The 23,197-nt window shown below is 38.5% G+C and overlaps 1 protein-coding gene across 2 annotated transcripts; it reads left to right on the top strand.

Moving 5' to 3' along the window:
- On the top strand, window positions 1-22,608 carry LOC585237 (nucleolar complex protein 2 homolog). Of its 2 annotated transcripts, XM_030986792.1 has the most exons (18): window positions 11-63; window positions 262-324; window positions 5,693-5,809; window positions 6,625-6,850; window positions 7,423-7,539; window positions 8,266-8,377; window positions 8,783-8,870; window positions 9,581-9,653; window positions 10,898-11,008; window positions 12,140-12,253; window positions 14,394-14,582; window positions 15,001-15,140; window positions 15,833-15,944; window positions 16,493-16,606; window positions 17,832-17,933; window positions 19,168-19,311; window positions 20,755-20,868; window positions 21,740-22,608. In XM_030986792.1, the coding sequence occupies exons 2-18, from the start codon at window positions 281-283 to the stop codon at window positions 22,313-22,315; spliced, it is 2,493 nt and encodes an 830-aa protein (XP_030842652.1). In that variant the 5' UTR covers window positions 11-63; window positions 262-280; the 3' UTR covers window positions 22,316-22,608. The 2 variants fall into 2 exon arrangements, with proteins under 2 accessions (XP_030842651.1, XP_030842652.1); XM_030986791.1 differs by having other exon boundaries at window positions 1-324.
- The last annotated feature ends 589 nt before the right edge of the window (window positions 22,609-23,197 follow it).

Below are 23,197 nucleotides of genomic sequence, written 5' to 3'. Positions count from 1 at the left end.
TGATTTGATTCGCTTGACTTAGCCTTGTTTCCAGAAAAAATACTTCCATGAATCCACACCGAGGTTCATTGATCTAATAAATGTTATAATCTATGGAATTAAAACTCTCTTATATTGATTGATAATAAATAATACGTCTATAAGGTGTAATTTTCTATAGACTTGCCGTTATAAAGAGTATTTTGGGGGGATATAATTCCATGCGCCTTGTGCCATTCTATCGATTCCCACATGTGAATCTTTCAATTCCCTCACATACAGCTAAAAAGCGCAAGCAGAAATGACGAAATCAAAGCAGAAACACACGAATAGTGGCAAGAAGAGGTGAGTATACAAAACTATATGTTCCCTTTCGATTAGAAATACCGAGAACTATCGCAGACAAGCTTATAATAACTCGGTTAATTAGGACTAAAGTCAGGGTCTCGTCGATTTTTCGCCATATCACTCAGGTTAACTACAAATTTTTTTATGTGTGGGGCAATGTTGTGACTGTTGGCGTGTGACTGCAATCTGGGGGTTTATTGCCATCGAATTGAATCTTCTCATGTTTGATACTCTATAAGGGAATAAAATCTTGAGGAAGTATATGGGATAAATCATTGTGTATGAAAATAGAGTCTGATGACACACATCCTGGCTGTACTCTGGTACTGTTGGGCAAATTCATACAAAAAAAAATATTCACCAAATTGAGTTATTGACTTGAAAACACATCAGATTCAGACAATTAACGTTAGTCTGAACCTAGACAGCAATAACCATCTGATTTGGGTCATTTCTTTAATAAAACTGACATTTGTTGTCATTCCCCAATACAGATGGCAACCCAGAGATCTCGTACCGTGGGGGTAAATTAGAGCCACAGCGTAACAGCTTTTCGTTACCGACATTTCTCCCCCGATTTTCTTTATTTAGATCTAATTTCCTGATTTCTAAATCAGATGTAAATTAGGTCGATATGTCATTTGTCCTAATTACAGTTATCAAAATTTGATAACTCAATATTAAATGTATAATTTACGGACTTACTTATATGAATTATCCAATTTGTATCTTAGTCCTGTGAAACAGTACGTTCATGCACTCGAAAATAGAGCTAGAGTAAAGTACCCGGTTTTCGGCCACTTAAGACAAAATCCTATTTATTGGACTCTTTACTTCCTATTTATTATCATTTCTTGTTCGAATCATGAAGCAAATATTATTATTATTTAAACAAAAAAAGAATCCCAAAAAAAAATCACGAATTGCCATGACAATATTCATTTCAATTTTCACTGTTTTGGAGCCGGTTATCGGCCGAGCGTTTCAGTTTACGGCTGCATGTACAAAGTCAATAGGAAGCGCTCGCGCGCGCCGTGCGTTTCTGCGCTGATGTATAGCACAAGCGGGCGGAGCAGGTATCCCACGCCGGAGCTCCCGGGTGCTCGCCTGGCCGAATACAGGCACAGCGGTGATCGGAAGTTGGAATCTGAATTAGACAGACATATCGTGTGTGCGTCGTGGTGTGCGGCTGCATTGATTTAATACATGCGATGAGATACTTTTGAGCTTGCGACCAGCACAAAATCGGGCTCTATATCTGAAAAATACTTGAAATAAAGCTCATTTTATGGTACCCATATTTCTTACATACACGCGTAAGAAACTCGATTTTTCAGATTTGGGTAGCGGGACCGCCGATTACATCGCTAAAATGTGATATTTTAGGATATATTTTTCATTGCAAATGTGGTTCTTCAGTGACACTGGCATGGTATGGTATGTGTGGGACATGTGTTATGCTATTATGCGATGTATTTTAAAGTGATTTTACCATGTATCCAACCAATTGGCCGAAAACCGGAGCTGACCGATTACCGGGTACTTTACTCTATATGACCCGGCGGCCGGTATATTTCCGGGTCAACCTACGCCAATGGCCAATCAGAGCACTCGTTTCGTGGGAGTTCGTTGGTCAAGCTGGGCCGACTCGTACGTAGCTACGGTAGCTATTGGACGTTTGAAAAGAAAAAATGAATATTCATCAACTAAAACCAAGACGGATAATGTTGACGACGAGACTTTCTCGGATTAATCATTAATTTAGGATCTAAATGAGCAAGCTATCGTAAGTCAAATAAGCTATATATATGTTATTTTTAATTGTTATTATAATTGCAGCAGTTATGAGGATGTAAAGAGTGAAAATTTCGTTGCATATCTCATTCATCGCGGTCCGGTCGAACCGAACCATTTGTTCTGTACAGTCCCTCACAGTAAGAGGTCCCCATCGTTCAGTCTCTATAATCGGAGGTCTAGTGGAGCCAGACGTAGTCTCAGCGGAACAACCGACGATTAGAGAGACTGAAGTTTTCGGTCTAGTCTGAACCATGTCAGGAGCAAATTTGATGAAATTAGCTTTTTAATTGTTGTACAACCAAAGATAGAGTAAAGGAGCCGGTAATCGGCCAGCTCCAGTTTTCGGCCGATTGGTTGGATGCAAGGTAAAATCACTCTAAAATACATCGCATAATAGCATAACACATATCCCACACATACCATACCATGCCAGTGTCACTGAAGAACCACATTTGCAATGGAAAATATATCCTAAAATATCACATTTTAGCGATGTAATCGCCGGTCCCGCTACCCAAATCTGAAAAATCGAGTATCTTACGCGTGTCTGTAAGAAATATGGGTACCATAAAATGAGCTTTATTTCAAGTATTTTTCAGATTTAGAGCCCGATTTTGTGCTAGTCGCAAGCTCAAAAGTATCTCATCGCATGTATTAAATCAATGCAGCCGCACACCGCGACGCACACACGATATCTCTGTCTAATTCAGATTCCAACTTCCGATCACCGCTGTGCCTGTCTTCGGCCAGGCGAGCACCAGGGAGCTCCGGCGTGGGATACCTGCTCCACCCGCTTGTGCTGTACATCAGCGCGGAAACGCACGGCGCGCGCGAGCGCTTCCTATTGACTTTGTACATGCAGCCGTAAACTGAAACGCTCGGCCGATAACTGGCTCCAAAACAGTGAAAATTGAAATGAATATTGTCATGGCAATTCGTGATTTTTTTCTGGGATTCTTTTTTTGTTTAAATAATAATAATATTTGCTTCATGATTTGAACAAGAAATGATAATAAATAGGAAGTAAAGAGTCCTAAAAATAGGATTTTGTCTTAAGTGGCCGAAAACGGGCTCCTTTACTCTATAAGAAGAAGTATTCTTACTAAAAATGTCCTTAGACATTCGACAGCTGAAAGTGACGCGCACGGTTGCGTTGCGTGCATTCTCGTAACCAAAATCGTACCGCGCGCACACAGTCTCACCATACCACGAATGGTCTGTCATGGGAAGGTAGCGGGCTGGAAGTTTGCCAGCGAGACCAATGCCCCTTCGGAGATTCCAGCGCACGCAATGCCCCTTAGCGGGATTCGCAAAAGGTTTTAGCGGGACTCAAAAGGTTTTGCGATGGGAAGGCAGCGGCCTAGCTTTTTGCCAAAACAACGCTAGATTGGCTGCTGGCAAAATGAAAATAACTACGATCGAGAATCGTCGGTTTCTTAACTTTTCAGTGAGATAATTCTGAATTCTAATTGAGACTAGACCCTATATAATGAATTAAACCGACAAAAAAACCTTGGTAGATCTCTAATAACTATACAAAAGCTTGTTTATTTCTCCATTTGACATTTTGTTTTTGAGCCTTTTTTGTGTGCGCAAGTCAATGCAAACTATGTATTACCTAACTTTTAACACGCAAGGAACGGGGAACACTCGCGGACCTCGTATCAAATTTGTTGCAAAAAAAAAAATTTCCAGGGTGATTTTGAAGCAGTGAAGAATATTTGCGCTGCAATGCACAGAAATATACTTGAAAGAAACTTAAAAAGTCATACCTAAATTTTCAGAAAATCGTATTTGTATTACTGTGCCTAGATGTGATTTATCTTAAACCCAGATTTTTGGTAGATTTGTCAGAAGAAAAAAAAAAAAATTCCCGTTTGGTGGTCATTTCTAGGCTAATATTTAAAAAGTTGCATCAGTAATGATGTTTCTCTTATTGTACTCATATGTTATTTTTACTTAGATTAAACATAGGATGGTTAGGGGTAAGACCGGATAACATTAAAAAAAAGATATATCCTTCCACCCTCCCATATCCAAGTTTTGGGCTGATTAGTGCCGACCCACCGCAGATAAAGTATGTGCGCGGGGCGCCCTCTAGTGCTCCGTGAACGTGCCTAGCTGTGTATTACTAAGGGCAAGTTGGCAACACCAGTATCTACAGTAAAGCACTCTGCATGCAGCGGCACATTATTAAACACAATTTTTTGTAAAGCCTATGGTATGATACTTTTAAATGGGTTTATAAACAATTTAATGAATCAATGATGATGACAAATAAGTAATGAATGGATGTCACAGCCTACCTTTACCGATGGGGCCAACCGTCTTCAGCTTCAGCTATGTTCCGTCATTTTCTAATTTTATGACGTTTTTTTCAAAATGAAGGGAGACCTCATCGCCCGATTACATCTCATTTGTTTATCGTTGCGATCGGTTGTTAAGACAGGTCAGCGGCAGGGGACATGAACGAACGAACAAGCGGCAGGCTATCTGGGCTGGCAAGATAGATGGCAACGCCCACCCGTCGAATATAGCGCAACTGCTTTAAGCCCCACCGCACTAGTTTGGCCAGGAGGGATAAGACCTCCAGGCCAAGCAAGGTCACTGACAGGTGGTTATCTCATCTAATCAGCTCTCAATTAACATAAGAAAAAGAGGATCATAGGGGACCAATGGTCACCAATGAGGCATTGTTTGCTATATAGAGGGTGCAAGTAGCTATCAGTAGTGCAGTGGGGCTTTCCGCCCCCTCCAGTGAAAAAATACACGGGGGCTCGGGGCGAATTAGCCCCCGAAATGCCTAAAAGAGCCCCCGAAAATCAGAAAAGAGCCCCTGTAAATTTGCATAGAGTTCAATGCAAAACAAATTTTAGAATGGTATTTTCATGCAGGCAAGCTTGAAAAGTAGCCCCCGAAAAATAAACATTAATTTTTTCCCTGGCCCCCTCCACACTCTGACTCCAAAAAACTATCAATCACCTCTGCAACTTGATAGAAAATGGTAGTTTCATTGCAAATGATATTAGAACATAGACTTCTCTGAAAGAGATTATGACAAGTCTCACTCAAAACTAAATTACTTACCTGCTTACATTTTCTCTTATTTTTTTCTAGAGAACCCCCCAAATGAAAGTTGTATTAGATCTATTTAAAGGGATCCGGTAACTTTGTCTCAGATTCTGAAACAAAATCCTGGATTTAGCTCATGCATGCTACAATGATAATTATAAACCTTTAGGGCAGTCAGGAACCCCATGACTATTACAAGCCAATCGCCTGTCTGATTATGAAGATATTTATGATTGGAAATCAAAACAAAATTTTGCGTTTGCCAAACGGTTTTCACCACACTACAGTTTATTTGGGGAAACGAGTATGGTAAAACCGGTCACTCAAAGGTTTTTACTTTTTTGAGGCTCTTCTTGAAGTTCTTGATCATTTTAAAGTGCAATTTTTTTTTTAGGGCTTTAATATTACACCATATCACAGACACTGATAACATGTAGGGCCGTGCAGATTTAACATCGTTAAACGATGCCTTTAATAATGATTTTTTTTTTTGCAGCAAATTGGCAGATATGTCCATAGATGACTTAATGGCAGAGGATATCGTGTCTGAAGAAGAAGATGATGATGATCAACATGACAACAATGAAAAGACAGATGGAAAAGAGCCAAAAAGGTAATTGTGACCAGCACTACAAAAATTGTTTCTGTTGTTATAATATTAAAGGTAAAGACCAGTATTGGAAACGCCTCAATTTCAAAAAATGAAATGGAAGCTCTCATTACCAATCATGTGAAAGAATATGTTTTTGACTAATACATGACGATAAAAAATTTGCCGGGAAACTGCCTACCAATTCATATATTTGGTAAATTTGTTTCTCTCATGGTCTGTGAGAGATATAGGGTAGTCCCATATACATCTTTCTGTGTATAGCGCTTGTAACTTTACGAAGAATGGGCCTAATTTCTTATCATTTTGATGATTCCAGAACCTTGCAGATGCTAGATGCTAGATGATCAACCTTTTCTGATTGATTCCACAACGTTTCTTTCACAATGCAATCGCATGACCATAACTGGTCTTTACCTTTAACAGGGAAAAAATGTGTTTCTTATACACAGAGATTTACGGTATGTGAGACAAAGGCACAAATTCACAAAGGAGATTTAGATTTCCTGTAAACAAACCCATGGTTTAAAAATTAGCGCAAAATGAGCGTCATTGCCTTGCGCGTCTAATATTGGACCTCTGACTTGTGTTTATTGCGCTTATTTTGTGCTTATTTCAAACCATGGGTTATGTAAATGAGGGTTTAAACCATGGGTTAAATCCTAGTTAAATCTAAACCTCCTTTGTGAATTCGGGCCAATAGGTGAACAACATTTGAGAATTTGAGAATGAAAACAGGGTGATAGAACGCAATAGAAAATGTTTTAACGATGTAGCTTTGTACCAAGCATTCTGTGAATCTTTTATAATCATTGTAGCGGGAAAGTCACCAAGATCACAGGCCACAAGCAATCCTTGGAGAAACTGAAGACGTCTGACCCGGAATTCTTTGAGTTCCTGCAGGAGAATGAAGGAGGGCTCCTGAACTTTGATGAATCGGATGATTCGGAGATGGAGAGTGAGGAGGAAGAGGAGCTGGAGGACGATGAGGAGGAAGATGGGAGTGGAGATGAGGATGATCTGGATACAAAGAAGCCCGGCGAGGTAATGAAAATACAAAGTTAATTCTAATTCTAATTTTGAGAAATTGTGAGCAGGAAGAGAAGGAGCTGGAGGAAGATGACGACGATGAAGAAGAAGGGAGTAGAGATGAAGATGATCTGGATACAAAGAAGCCTGGTGAGGTAATAAAAATACAAAGCTTATTCTAATTCTAATTTTGAGAAATTGTGAGGAGATCGGCGGATCAACCTGTGGGAAGCGGTCAGGTTTGCCTAGGATTTATTCAATTCAGCTCTCATTTTTTTGTTAAATATTCCTCTTAAAGATGTGGAAACTTCACAAGAACTTTAATAGAAATGTGATTATCTTGCTGTCTTCAAAAATCATAGTAACAATTTGATATCCTAGGCACACCAAAAAGACTGACTACAGACTGTCAACAGAACCAGTGAAAAAGAACCTTACCCTACCACAATGCTCCAGAATCGGTCAGTGTAGTGTTGGTTTCGGTTCAGTTTAGCCATTTGACTGTATTTATTATTTGAGTTTTACAAGGCTAAATCGCTCACCAGTTCTCTATTTTTTCACCGATTTCTTCTCATTTTTTACTCCAGGTTGACAGTGATGAAGAAGACTTTGTTGATGAGGATGATGATGGAAGCAAGAAGAAGAAGAGGGGTGGTATTCCAGTCACCCTGGCTCTCGTAGATAAATGGAGGCAGCAGCTTGAGGTATGCAGGCTACATACATGATGATGATGATATAGATGATGATGATGGTGATTATGATGACGACGATGACGATGATGATGAGGATGATATAGATGATGATGATGACGGTGATGATGATGATGACGATGATGATGATGATGATGATGATGAGGATGATGATGGAAGCAAGAAGAAGAAGAGGGGTGGTATTCCAGTCACCCTGGCTCTGGTAGATAAATGGAGGCAGCAGCTTGAGGTATGCAGGCTACATACATGATGATGATGATATAGATGATGATGATGGTGATGATGATGACGACGATGATGATGATGATGATATAGATGATGATGATGGTGATGATGACGATTATGATGACGACGATGACGATGATGATGATGATGATGATGATGATGATGGAAGCGTGAAGAAGAAGAGGGGTGGTATTCCAGTCACCCTGGCTCTGGTAGATAAATGGAGGCAGTAACTTGAGGTATGAATGCTACAAACATGATGATTAGATGAAGATGATAGTGGTGATGGTGTTGGTGATGATGATGATGCTGATGATGATGATGATGGTGTTGATGATGATGATGGAAGGAAGAAGAAGAAGAGAGGTGGTAGTTCGACTTAGGACCTTTGTGAAACACCCCCAGGGATAAAGTAATCCTACTAGATATGTACACATGTCTGTCAAAACCTTACTGGCCACAATGACTACAACAAATTTTCTTGTGCCTGTACAGAAAAATTCAGTGAAAGCATTGAGGGAAGCGATGAAAGCATTCCGTGCTGCAGTACAACAAGCAGGAGCTGAAGAACGTGTCAGGACAAAGTATGCCGTAGATGGATCAGCAGGTGAGTGAAGATCAATGTCTTCTCAATTCAATTTGATTCATTTAATTTTCCTCTTTCAATTGTTCATATTTACAATTTAAATTCCCATATTCATATACATCTAGATCAAGTCCCATACAAATCTGCCTGCGATACAGTACTAGCTTAAAAATTGATGAAGATTTGCTAAATTACTGTAAATTTATAATAATATTGACGAATTTGGTGTCGGTTTTTAGAAAAATCTACGAGAAAATTATGATTATTTTGTTTGGTCCGTTTGTTTTGTTTTATTTTGTTGGGGATGCGGCCTGTGTGGCGCTGCGCCCCTATCGCCGGCAAGTACGGTAATGTAAGAAGACGAATCAATCTTGTTATTAGAGGTTCCTTTCAAGTGTTTTGACATATGTTTTGTTTCTCTTTCAGCGTTCAATGCGGTTGTGTCTCTATGCTTGAAGCAAGTGTATCCAGTACTTCAACGCTCCTTGGAGTTAGAGGATAAAGCTGGCAAAACGTGAGATTTGATTTGATTTGATTTATTTATTTCTGTTTGATTTTCTTTTTCTTTTGCACTTTTACAAATATATAACAAACAAAACATTGCAAATTTTACACATTTCAAAAGAATATAATTTTGAATGAAGTAACTAATCGAAAACATCAAACAGGAGGGTTGACAAAGTAAGCAAAGCTTGATAGCATGACTACCCTCAATGGATACATAATAATATGAATATGATGGAACAAATGTTGGTAAAAGGGGAAAGAGAGAGAGAGAAAGAAGAATAAAGAAAGAGGGGGTATACATCAAGATTCACAGATGTAGTACATGTGGTACAATGTAGTTGGATTTCAATTTGATATATGAAGATAAAACAAAGAAGATACACATTTGAATATCGGGTGGCCAACTTGGGATATAGTATAGAATGAGAAGACTCACAAGGTTTCTGGCCAATATGAATAGAAATGTGAGATCAGCGAGCTGGTTTATATAGACTGTAAACCTTTGTTTGTTTACAAAACAGGTTTTGGGAGTATCCCAAGTAGGCCACTCTTTATTCATAAGTTTATTCATACCAGGTCCTGGAAGGTTATAATCAATGTTTCAATGAATGAATGTATGGAGATCATACGGTCACTGTTGTTAGGTTTGACTGTATTAGTCAAACATGAAATTTAATCAAGAGTTGTATTTTTTATTTTTGTTTTTTCTCTTCACAGACCACCGTCAAGTTCTCCCAAATGGAAACACCATCACGTAGATGTTAAAGCCTATCTCACCGATCTCATTAAGGTCCATATCCAAGTCCATAATCACTATCCTAAAACCAGAATGTTTGCAAATTGTAAATGACAGACATTTTCACAGCAAGAAGATGTCATGAATTGCAAAAATTCAGTGTAATTGAAGAATTCTGTTGCATAAAGCTTTCACAAGTCTGAACTATGCGCAAAATGTTCTAATATTGAATGCGCACGATTTATTTTTTTGTTTTACAGTATTCTTAAAAGTGTACTTTCTTTAGTCCAGTTTTAATCTCTGACCATAAACTGTGAAGATTCAGATTCAGTTCAGTGTTACAGTGCTACATGTATGAATGCCAACTTCTTCATTCCTTGAAAAATATTTTAATTCTGTAACTTGATGAACAAACACAAATCTTGTTATAATGACATTATTTTGTTTTCTTCATTTTCATGAGTTTGATCAGGGATACCAATTTTCATGCCCTGGCAAGTTATTTTCAGACCATAGTTTAGGCTTTTTTCTGTACAAAATAGCTCATTCTAGGTGATTTTCGGGACCTCTGATCAATTCTAACTGGCATCCCTGTTTGATATATTTCTTTGTAATTATCAGAACAAAGTGATAGGACAAGTCATTGTCTTCACTCTGGCACTCTGTCAATACTGGCTGTGTAGTATGTGTAAAGTGAAGATAGACATCTATGCAAGCACCAAAAACTGTAGTTCACCTATTTTTCAGCCTGTTATAATGATTAAAGATAAAGTTGAGTTCTGGTAATCCTATTGCATTGTGAAAGAAAAGGTGTGGAATGGATCAGAAAAAGTTTAGCATGTAGCATGTAAGTATTGGTGTGTACTGCAAAGTTCTGGAGTCGTCAAAATCATAATAAATTTGGCCCAGTCTTGGTAAAGTAACAAGCACTGTACACAGAAAGATGTATATTTGACTACACAAATGGTGTCGGGGCAACTAACCTTGATTTCCTAATCTTTCTATGCTCATTACTCAGCCAGTATACATTTTCTACCAAAATTGTTGGCAAATGACATTTATTTGTAATCTTGAACATTCAGTGTAAGTTTCGTTTGATTCTGTGAGAATTTGTTTTCTTTTTTTTACCAGAACTCACATTTATCTTTAACATACCGTACTTTTCGCTAACTAAGAACACCCTCCCCTTCTTTTTATACGAATCATGAGTAATCACCTTGCTGTCTGAATGTTTGATATTATTGTATTTGAATACTAAGTTAAATCTTGATTCTTTTTTCTTTTGTTTTCACTCTCAGCTGTTAGGCAATGTCGCTGAGCCAAGCGTAGTGAGTGTGGTGCTACGTCATGTGAGGAACCTCATCCCTTACTACACATGCTTCCCAAAACTCGTCAAGGTCATCATCAAGGTCAGTTGTATGCTTACGTAAATAATCATATCTGATTGATACACGTCTGTAAAAACCCAATTACACGCATTACACACATTAAATATTTAGGTATTAGTCACTACAGACAATTAATTTTTGTTGGGGGTGGTCTGGGGGGTGTTTCACAAAGATCCTAAGTTGAACTTATCTCCAAGTTGGACTTACAATTATGGAGAGCCGTTAGCATATTTGAAAATACTTTGTAAAAGTTATTTTAAAAGGCATAAAATGTTGATACAAATAATTCATATTTTCTATTATGATGAGAGATTTCATGTTCAAGTCTAAAATACTGGAATTTTTGCTTTTGAATATATTTCATTATAAGGCTACAAATGGCTCTCCATACTTTTCAAGTCCAACTTGGTGTTAGGTTTGACTTAGAATCTTTGTGAAACACCCCCCTGATGTTGGTGTCGTTGGTGTGACTGGGGTGATAAGGAACAGGGAGTTGATACAGGGGTGGGGGAGGGGGGAGGGTACGGTATTTAGTAGAGGTGTTGTGGATGAGTGGATATGTCACCGGACTGTGGATCACAAGGTTCGCGGTTCAAGTCCCCCCACGGCACTTATGTCCTTTGGCAAGACATTGATCTACATTTGTCACTCTCCACCCAGGTGTTAAATGGGTACCCGGTAGGATGCGAAAGCTAATGTGGTTAGATTAGCGCTTGTAAAAAAAGACGCCTGGCTGGATTGCTCCCCAGGGAGTGGAGAATGTGCATACATTGTGTGCGGGTAAGCCTGAATCCTATGACCGGGGTAATAATATATATATATATATATATATATCTGTAAAGCGCTTTGAGAGGGCCTTCGGTCCTGAAAAGCGTTATATAAGAACTAGCTATTATTATTATTATTATTATTTAGCCTACGTTGTCAGTGAGTGGGAGAGGGAGGGGGGGGGGGGGGGGAGGGGTTGATCCATCATGCACAAACTTAACATAATATGTTTTTGGAAATAGAAAGTTATGCTCCAGATTCATAGCCTGCATTAATCTTCTGAATTTATGATATTTGACATTTACAGGAATTATAATCAGGGATGATCATTTATAGCACCTTTTGAGGTATAGATGATGTTATCAATTTTGTTTGCTTTCACAGAAACTGGTAAATCTGTGGAGTACAGGGGAAGAGACAGTACGAGTTCTGGCCTTCCTGTGTCTGTTCTCAATTGTGAGATGTACGAAACAATCCAGACTGGACTTCATTCTTAAGGTGAGAATGGGACAGATGCGCGATATCCATGCTGATGCAAGGGGATGGGTTTTATGACATTAAAGGCATCCTTTAACAATGTTAAATCTGTGATGCACGGCCCTACGTGTTATCAGTGTTTGTCTTATGGTGTAATATTGAAGCCCTAAAAAAAAATCACGCTTCAAAATGATCTAGAAGTGCCTCAAAAAGTACAAATCTTTGAGTGACCAGTTTTACCATACTTGTTTTCCTCAATAGACTGTAGTGTTATGAAGACTGTTAGGCAAACACAAAATTTGGTTGTGATTTCCAGTCATAAATATCTTGAAAATCAGACAGGCTTGTAAAAGTCATGGGGTTCCTGAATGACCTAAAGGTTTATAATTATCATTGCAGCACGAGCTAAATCCAGGATTTTGTTTCAGAACCTGAGACAGAGTTACCGGATCCCTTAACTATTTATTTGCACAAGAATCCTGTATTAGCCTCCTTGATGTGAAATGCTAATGTTTGATATTGTCAAGCACTTTTAAAAACTTTCTACTGCTTTTAAAAAAAACTATAGAATGCTGTAATTTTAGGAAATAAAATAAAAAGATCAAATTGGACTGACTTTGACTGGGTTAAAGATAAACTTGGGTTCTGGTAATGCGATTGCATTGTGAAAGAAAAGGTGTGAAATGGATCAGAAAAGTTGATCATATAGCATGTAAGTAATGGTGTGTAATGCAAGGTTCTGGAGTCATCAAAATCATCATAAATTTGGCAGAGTCTTGGTAAAGTAACAATCACTTACACAGAAAGCTGTACATGGGACAACACACATGTTGTCGGGGCTGGTACTACCCTGATTTCCTTATCTTTCTATGCTCATTACTCAGCCAGTATACATTTTCTTCCAAAATTGTTTGGCACATGACATTTATTTGTAATCTTGAACATTCAGTGTAAGTTTCGTTAGATTCTGTGAAAATTCATTTTCTTTTTTTACTAGAACTCAAGTTTATCTTTAATTTTAGTCCTCTGATATATGGAGCGCCAAGTATTAAGCTTTGTCTTCTTATCAAAATACTTTTGACGTATAAAAACATGAAACCAGTCATGAAGGAAAAATGGCAACTGATTTCATGTTGACATGATTTTGTGTTTGTTCCTGTTTAATGATATCTAAAGAATCATTGTGATTTTATGGGATGAGAAGGTTAATCCTTTCACGACATGATTTATTTTTAAGGTTAGATTGTTCACATTGTTTTTCAAATGGCAACATGGATATTTTTCTTTTAAAGCTTATCTGTACTAGTTTTAAAGGAGGGATTAGTACTCCCTGCAAGATCTCAATTAACATAACAATTAACAGAATAAATTAACAATTAACATAAGAAAAAGAGGATCATTGGGGACCAACGGGCACAGCTTAAGCATTGTTTTCTATATAGAGGGAGCAAGTAGCTACAAGTAGGACAGTGTGGCTTTTATTGCTATAATGTTAAAATAAAAGGTTGTGTTTACAAAAACAATGTTCATGGGTTCAAAGGTTGCAAAAATGTTGCATAAATAAGCAAATTTTGATTGAAAACTAATAATTTTGAGTTTCTCAACTCTTGCCAACTTAGAGATGTTAAAACTTATTTTCCTTGATAAAATTCATGTCATCAAACACAATTTAGTCATGCTAAAATGGATGCAGGGTGTGCAGAAATAGTTGCCCTTTCTATTCATGCATATTTTTTTTTTTTTTTTTTTTGGGGGGGGGGGGGTGGTTTAGCCCTGGTGTAAATTTAGTCTGTTTTCATAAAGGCAAAACTTTGTGATTAATTATGTAATGGCACCTTCTTTTTCTTCAAGATGCATAGTAGTGGGCTCTCTTTGGGAATTTAACACCATTCAGGTGTTCACCCAATAACAGGTGTTGTCAATCACCAGGACTAGCCTTCAGTTTTATGACCAACTGGCCTTGTGTAATACTCTGCATTTTCACCCATCCCCCCCCCCCCCATGTGGTAGTGACTGTCTGAGAGAATAAGGGTATTTCTTGATGGGTTCGCTGTGTGCGAGACGTGCACACCCATTAATAGTATTTCCACCACGTCAGCGAATATTAAATGACCTTCTGCACACAGAAACTGACAACCATCCCCCCTTTCTTTAACCACAGCAATTGTACCTTGCCTACGTGCGCAACACCAAGTTCACTTCACCCAGTACTCTACCAGTCATCAACTTCATGCAGCGATCCATGACTGAGATGTTTGCTCTCAACACCCAGCTCACGTACCAGCATGCTTTCATCTACATCCGCCAGCTGGCCATACACCTCCGAAACGCTATCACGGTCAAGAAGAAGGTACGTTTTCTGTATCCTTGTCGTGTTCATGCTAGATCTATCTATGAGTGCGTTTATCACGTCTTGTCACTCAGAATCAGCGTTTCTATATGTACATATCGAACCGGCAGAGTATCAAACAAAATGAGCAGGGCATCTAATGAAATGTGTAGATTTTATCCAGGCAACTAACCCTGTCTCCCTACATCATTGTCCCATTTGTATTTATCTGTGTTGGCTATATTTCTTTTTTGGAGGGGGGCGGGGGGGGGGGGATTTTTTGCTACGATGTTTACATTGGAGTAGCCTGATACTGTTACACGAAGATAATTCACAATGGCGTTTAACAATTTTTTCTTGAAAGGAAGCTACACAATGAGGCGTCAAAATTGACTGAATTTAAACCTTTTTTCTTCTTCAATGATTGATCTTGCTGTAGGACATGTACCAGTCTGTCTACAACTGGCAGTACATACACTGCATCTACCTCTGGTGTCGAGTGTTGGCTACACTTCACAACGATGAAACACTCAAACCTCTGGTGTATCCTCTAGTCCAGACATCCATAGGTGTCATCAAGTAAGTTTGATGTTTGGTGTTTGGTGTTTGCTGTATAGTTAGACCAGTAAAAGTGTTGATAAGCGCCTTGAACACCATATTATAGCTATTCAAGGCATTCTCATAATTTTTCCTGGATATTTTTATTCATTGCTGTAATAGGTCAAATTATATATTATCATTTTGCAACACCTTATATTGTTCTTAACTCCGTGTTAAAGGTAATACAAAGTTTTGGTATGGGGGTCATGAATTTGGTTCCAATGAACATATTGGAAGCATATGCAATCCTACAATATTCAGTGATTGTTCTCGCGGTTGAAATCAAGTCTGAAGTGATAAAATTGTAAATAATTAACTCTTTATGTTGTATAGCTCCCTCTCAAGGTCAAAATGTTAATTCAGCTATAAAACAATGTTTCTTGTCTATAATCAACCAATTGGCTCTTCCCGTTGGGAAATTATATATTACAACAACATATTCTGAGATTTTCATGGTCGCAGCTACCATTGTATGGCCGTAGGCGCTATTTTGATTTTCAATTTTTCTCGAAAGCAGAAGTGTTTTTTTGTTATTGCTTATAATAAATCCACATGGGCATCAAAATATATCAAAATTGTAAAGAATCACTATCCAGCCAATTTTCAAAATTTCCCAAAACTTGGTATTACCTTTAAGAGAAACTGTTACACCCTCTTTATTTGAACCACAGGCTCATCCCAGCAGCACGCTACTACCCCCTACGGTTCCATGTGGTACGGGCCTTGAATCTCCTCTCAGAAGCTACTGGTACCTTCATCCCGCTCCTTCCATTCGTCTTGGAGGTATGTCAAATGTATTTTTTTCTCCATGAACAGTCCTGTGCGTATCTCAGGCCTGATAATTACCCGGTTTCTTGATTACTTTTTTTTGTCTTCCCAATTTTTCCCAATTTTTTTTTTTTCCTACCGATTTTCCCCTTTTTTCTAGATTTTCCCCAATTTTTCCCCAATTTTTTTTCATCAAAAGGGGGTGGGGGGATGTTGTCAGATGCCATTTTTTCCCCTAAATGTTTGTTTGTTTTACTCAAGGGGGTGTGGTTGAGGAACCCCCCCTTTTTTTTTATTTAGTGCTCACTATCACCCCTGGTATCTATAATATCTGTTTATATTGTAACTTGGGTATTTCATTTTAGAGAGGTAAAAGCACAATGTCTTTTCTTACTTCTGTTAAATTTTAACTAAGTTATCAGATCCATCAAAATGTCAGTTGTATTAAAAAAGTAGCCCAGTAAGATCTGTTCCATTGATCAAATACTTCCAAATTAATAAATCCCAGCATGACCAGAACTCAACTTTATCTTTAAACTAGCCTATTCATGTTTCATTCTTAGGTTCTGCAGCAGACCGATTTCAACAAGAAGCACTCCATTGCTAGCTTCAAACCTCTCAACTTCGCCGTCATGTTGAGACTTTCAAACTCACAGCTGAAGGAGAGAGCCTTTAAGGTGAGAGAGATTCACTTTTCGTTAAAGCCACACTGTCCTAGTGGTAGCTACTTGCTCCCTCTATATAGAAAACTTCCCCAATCGGTGCCTGTTGGTCCCCATGAACCTCCATTTCTTATGTTGATTGAGAGCTGAGTTAATGAGATAGCCACCTGTCAGTGACCTCGCTATGTGGTCTAATCCCTTTTGGCTGAACTAGTACAGCCCGCCTTTAACCCTATTTTAACTGGGCTATTTCAGACCAGGTTTTTACTGGGGGGGGGGGGTCAATTTGACCCCCCCCCCCCCCAAGATCTCGGCCATTTCACTGCCGATCGCCTACATGTCAAGTGAAGTGTATAGAATACTATGGTCCGATACGTCCGATTTTCAAAAAAATCGTTTTAAAACATGCGTAAGACTCAAAAGAAAAAAGCCGTGAAAGGAAAATTTTATATCTGCCGCGGTTTCGGAGTAGTCACGAAATTTCTACAGGGGGGGGGGGGGGTCAAATTGACTCCCCCCCCCCAGTTAACGTAGGGTTAAATAAGTCCACATATTTTATGTCTCTTCTTTTATAATAATAATAATATGGATATTTATATAGCGCCGGTATCCACCAGGCTCTGACGCTCATGGCGCTTTACACACATTACCCTGATTGTAGCGAAGCAGCCAAAGTAACATGTTTTATGTATGCTAGCAGACTTAATCAACTCTGAATTTGGCAGAAAGTTACACCTGGGTGGAGAGTGGTAAATGTAGATTAACATCTTGCCATTAGTGCGGTGGCAGGACTTGAACCCTGTACCTTGTGATCTGCAGTGGGGTGACTTTTCCACTAGACCACACCACCTCTTTGATAGGAGAGGCTGCTTCAGGATTCTGTAAAAGAAGGATAGGAGCTGCCACACTTCCTAAAGATTTCTGACAACACATAAAAAAAGACAATAGTTATCAAAAGTTTTAGATGCTAATCTACTTATCTCTGAAAAATTCTCTGAAAAATTCTCTGAAAAGAGGAAAAAGAAAAAAAGGTGGGGGGGGGGAAATAATTCAGGTTTTTCAGGTGCCTTTTGGGTCTAAAATGGAAAGAAAGGGCACACCAAGTATAATTTGTTTGATATTCCACTGAGGGTTTAAAGATGGGCATGGGCTGGTCATGCTCCCTCCCCCATCCCCCTCCCCCCCTCCCAAAAAAAGGATCTGCCAGTGCATTATTTAATCCATTTCTAATCTCTCCTAGGATGGTGTGATGGATCAAGTGTATGATCTTCTCATCGAGCATCTTCAGGTTCACTGCCATCGAATCGGCTTTCCTGAGCTGGCTCTTCCAGTAGTTCTGGAGGTGAGATAATAATAATAACAATACTCAGTTTTAATATAGCGCCTATTAGAATCAGTGCTTCCAAACTTGGAGATTATTACCCGGCTTTAGCTGTGCTGCCATTACGGCGCTCTATAGCATTTCAAGGAATTAATTCCTGCCAGGTACCCATTTACATCACCTGGGTTGAGTGTGGCAAATGTTGATCTATGTCTTGCCAAAGGACATTAGTGCCGCAGTCCTTGTGATTGACAGTCTGGCGACTTAACCACTCGACCACGGTACCTCTACTCTTTTTGTTAAATAATTATCATGAAGTTCAGTTTATTGCATTGTCCATAGTAAAATCCAAAACTCTTCTGGTTAATCTCAAAAATATATAGGAGGGTAAAAAAAAAAAAATTCTGGCGATAATTTTTATAAATGAAATATGTTCAGAGTTGTGAAAATTATTTTTCTAGTTCGCCAGAGAAAAACTGATTGATTGATTGATAACAAAAAGGTGAAGTCTGATTGGTAGAACTTAAGATAATTAACACACAAAAAATTTCTTATGGTGATAAAATTAAAGTTGACCGAAACGTAACAAAGAAAAGTTATCATTGAATGTTGGCTATTTGCAAGTGAAAAAACAAAAATAGAAACAGTGACATTGGGAGAGTTGAAGTCACCACAACGTGTTCATCTTGCAGTTGTTATTGCCTCTGCTACAAAGTAGCCGGAGGCATTATGTTTTTGTGTTGTCCGTCGGTACATCCCACAGAGCTGCCAACCATTATGTTTTTCCCTCCAAATTTGTTTTCTTCATAAAATATGTTTTTTTAATTTTTTTAAATTTTACATAGTGCACGTCAAACATCTGCCCTAAAATGATCACAAATTCAACAGAAAAATATTGTTAATACATGCTTGAAGAGAAAAATATTCTCAACAAGAATGAAACTCTGATCATACGAAAATAACAACAACAGAATACCTACTTGTAAATAAACTATAGGTCCTAATATGGGAAAAAACAGCATGTGGAATGGACATTTCCGCATTGGAAGTTTGTCGCGCGTGGTTGTAAGTTTTGTTTCAATGAATTCCTTTTTTTTTGCTTGAAATTCCTTTTTTTTGCCGTCATGGTTTCCTTTTTTGGCCATACAAGGTTGGCAGCTCTGATATTCCCAAGTCACCACAACGTTTTAATCTTGTTTGATATGTAAAAGCTCTGCATCCATTTTAGAATCATGTCTTCTCTTTGATTTTTCAGTTGAGAACATTCCTGAAGAAATGCAAGGTGGCCAACTTCACCCGTCAGATGAAGCAGTTCTTGGACAAAGTTCTGGAGAATTGTCAGGAGATCACCAAGCGGAGAGAAAGGGTGTCATTCGGACTGGCAGATGACAAAGCAGTTGTGAGTATATCTGAAATTTTTAAAAACTCATAAGTTCCCACCGTTTGGGTATTTACCCAGTAACAAGGATTAGCCTTCAACTTTATGACCAACAGGCCGTATGTAATGCTTTGCAACAGGGCGTTGGTGGCGTGCGCCTGTAATCCAGCTAACAAACTGATTCAGCCGATGACGCAAGTTCGAAGCTGAGTCATGTAGGTTCGAAACTGAGTCACGTCTTTCGGACGGAGACGTTAAAGGTCTGTCTGCAGACGTAAATAATCATATCTGATTGATACACGTCTTTAAAAACCCAAATACACACACACACACACACACACACACCCACCACTACAGGGAAATGGCGTCAACCGTGGACCAAGTTTAGTACTTGTGTGTGTGCGCGTAGGTAATCACCAGCAACCGCGGACCACTCCATAGAAAACTACATCAAACCGCGGACGTACCTCCTATGGGATGATTCAGGTAGCGAGCGCCTCTCTCGCGCAGTCAAAAGGGGGCGCTGTGACATTTCGCGATACACATCGGACTGATCCAGTCGATGTTGCCTACACGCTGTGACATCTAATATTCAAACGCCCCCTACGTCGTAAATTTGATACGGCGGAACCGGTATCGCAACCGTGGACGGTCCCCCATTGCAGGTACGTCCGCGGTTTGAGGTAGTTTTCTATGGAGTGGTCCGCGGTTGCTGGCGTTTTCCTACGCGCGCACACACACCCATCTATCCCCATATGGTAAAGTCATTATCTCACTTTTCCCTCACCCGAAGACTCTCCCAAGAGACGAGGGGGGTATTTCTTGATAGGCCTACAGGGTTGCTGTGTGCAGACTTGTACACCCATTTATGGTTTTCACCAAGTCTGGTGTCAGCGAATTATGGCCTTCTGCACATGGAAATTGACAATGCACAATGTAGGACCCTGTGTCTCCTACATAAGATCTAGATCCCTGAGATATTATATGAGACATTAAAATGATTAATTAAAGACGTTAAAGGAAAATATGATTTGATATTAAGGCTGTTTGGAAATTAAGTAGGACTATTAAACTTCATGCATACCAAATGTTATTTGGGTGCTTCATTTCACCTACTTTAGTTTTTGTTTGGTAGGAGATATTGATTATTGAAGTGATCATTGTAAAATGATATTTCCAAGTTTAGATCTGGGCCCCGTCTTATAAAGAGTTGATATCAATCTCAACTTTGTACATGTAAGAGACAGAGGACTGGAAACTTGCGATTGAATACAGGTTGAAGTGATAATTGTAAAATGATATTTTTCATACCTTGAGATCTGGGCCCCGTCTTATAAAGAGTTGATATCAATCTCAACTTTGTACATGTAAGAGACAGGGGACTGGAAGCTTGCGATTGAATACAGGACTTGCGATTGATTTGGATCCTCTATTCACTTTCTTGTCATTTATCTCATTTTTCAGAGACAATGGGAGATGAAGAATCGTGAGCAAGGAACGGCCATCTTGAAATCTTACGATACCTACAAGAAGCTGAGAGAAAGAGAGTTGAAGCACGAGGAAGCAGGCAAAGAAAGGGTAAGTTTAGGGTTCTTCGTAAAACCAGAGATCCTTGCCTCTAAAGTTAAATGTTGATTGCCAACCTATGGGTATCTATGAGGACTTCATTCTGCTTTCTAATCCATTTCTTTAAAAAGTTAAGAAAGAATTTTTTGTTAGGACGTATCCTGACTAACCTTCATATAACTTTACACCTATTGCATTTGATTAAACTTCAGACGTACCGGAATATGTTCGGCACGTCAGCACAGAAGTGCAATTTTACAACAAGTTCTGAGGACAACAGTGCTAATAATAATAATAATAATAATATTTCTTGTTTACCCAGGGTAGCCTCATCAGTATTTATACTGTTCTCCCTGAGGGCCCTGCAATCATATTGTGCTCAGCCATGCTCAGCCATTTATGACCCTTAAAATCCCATAACTTTAAAAAGTTTGACAATTTTATTAATGGTGAATGAGACATCAGGGGGGTGTTTCACAAAGATCCCAAGTCAAACTTAACTCTAATTTGGACTTAGATATTATGGAGAGCCATTTGTAGCCTTAAAATAAAATATATTCAAAAGCGAAAATTGAAGTATTTTAGACTTTTTATAAATTCCACATCAAGAACATGAAATCTCCTTGATAATAGAAAATATGAATGATTTCAATCAACATTTTATGCCTTTCAAAATAACTTTGACAAATATTTTCATAGATGCTATCGGCTCTCCATAATTTTTAAGTCCAAATTAGGATCTTTGTGAAACACCCCCCTGGCTGGACTTTTTAAAAAAGGAACCCAAAAATGGGCCAGTTATTGAACTGATTAATTTAAAAGAGGGCAGTATACAGGTTATTTCAATTTTATACTTTGAATTTTTTTCTCTTCCTTTTCCCAGCTTGTTGATGACAAGATTCCCACGATGACACAGAGCAAAAAGAGGAAGCTGGAGAGCAAGATGGAGATGAAGGACCTCTTCAAGAAAGACGTGGGATCAGACGACGAGGAAGACCTCTTCAAGAGGGTGGAGCGCAAACAGAAGAGGTTGGAGGAACGTCCCAAGAAGAAGGGAAAGTACCGTGACGACGATGAAGACGATGATGATGACGATGATGATCTGGAAGACTTGGATGAAGATGACTTTGCTGATTTAAGCGATGATGATGATGATGAAGATGAAGCCGACGAAGCAGACCAGTCATTGACGAAAGTCCCCTTGAAGAAGTCGTCCAAGAAAGCATCTAAACCAAGTCAGAGGAAAGAGGACACTTGGGAGGAGAAAGACGACCAAGACGATGTCGTGGAGGACTTTGCGATGTGGTCAGATGAAGACGGCGAGGAAGGGAGTGGAAAGACAACATCAAGTAAAAAGACTTCTAAAACCTCAAAGAGCAAGCCTACAGGACGCCAAAACCAGAAAAAATCCCCCAAGTTGCAAAAGAAGAACAAGAAGAAACTGAACCAGAAGAGCTAGAGGCAGTGTCGATGTGCCTTTGATAAACTTTTATCCAATTGTCTCTTTGAATAAATTTATATCCATTCTTTTACTTCTTTATATTTATTGAAAAAGAGAAGCATCTTTTATTGCACAAATACCTGAATTGTAAAGAATTCCCTACAAGAACCCAAGAGAATGTGGCTTTAAGGTCTAATCAAACAAATGCCATGGTTTATAGTTCCCACCCTCTATTCTTATATCAGTATATCTTCTCCCAAATGTCAAATTGGACTATTTGAAATAAAAAAGAATAGACTTGGAGAACATTATATAGTAATAGTAGTATTTCCTAATTTTCATATATCACATTCTTTGAATAGGGCACATATACATGTAAACATTTCAAATTCTGCGACTGTCTTCAAATTATGTTCTTCTAAAAAATAAAAATAAAAAAGTTAAGATAATCCTAAAGCATCATTCCTATAAAGCATCGTAAACTGTCTATAAAAAACAACACCACAGCGAATCGAAATGTTATTAGGGTTGTTAGCCTCACGTTCTATATCTTAAAAATAAACAGGTACGTGAGTATGCATAGGGCCTTTTTAAAATTTATTAATCCTTCCTTCTTTTTTGCACTTCCACTTCGCATTCATTAACATTTGGAGAAAAAAGCTGTGGTTTATCATGTCATGTATAAATGAGCTTGAAGGAAGTATTCCTTCAACAAATGATGAAAATGAGAGAATTTTTTGAAAAAATAAGACTTTCTATTAAAGAATACTTTTTAAATGAATGTTTTTATATGCATTACATTAAGATGTAAAGGGGGAACAAATAAAGGAAAAGGTATGTTTATCTTTGCCTAAATAATATAGTTAAAAGTCAAGCTTGTTTTGCTTTTTTATTTCTTTT

The sequence above is a fragment of the Strongylocentrotus purpuratus genome, unplaced genomic scaffold (genome assembly GCF_000002235.5).
Source record: "Strongylocentrotus purpuratus isolate Spur 01 unplaced genomic scaffold, Spur_5.0 spur5_scaffold_16, whole genome shotgun sequence".
Taxonomy (NCBI): domain Eukaryota; kingdom Metazoa; phylum Echinodermata; class Echinoidea; order Camarodonta; family Strongylocentrotidae; genus Strongylocentrotus; species Strongylocentrotus purpuratus.
The sequence above is the reverse complement of the archived record's forward strand: the minus strand, read 5'-3'. Positions and strand labels throughout refer to the sequence as shown.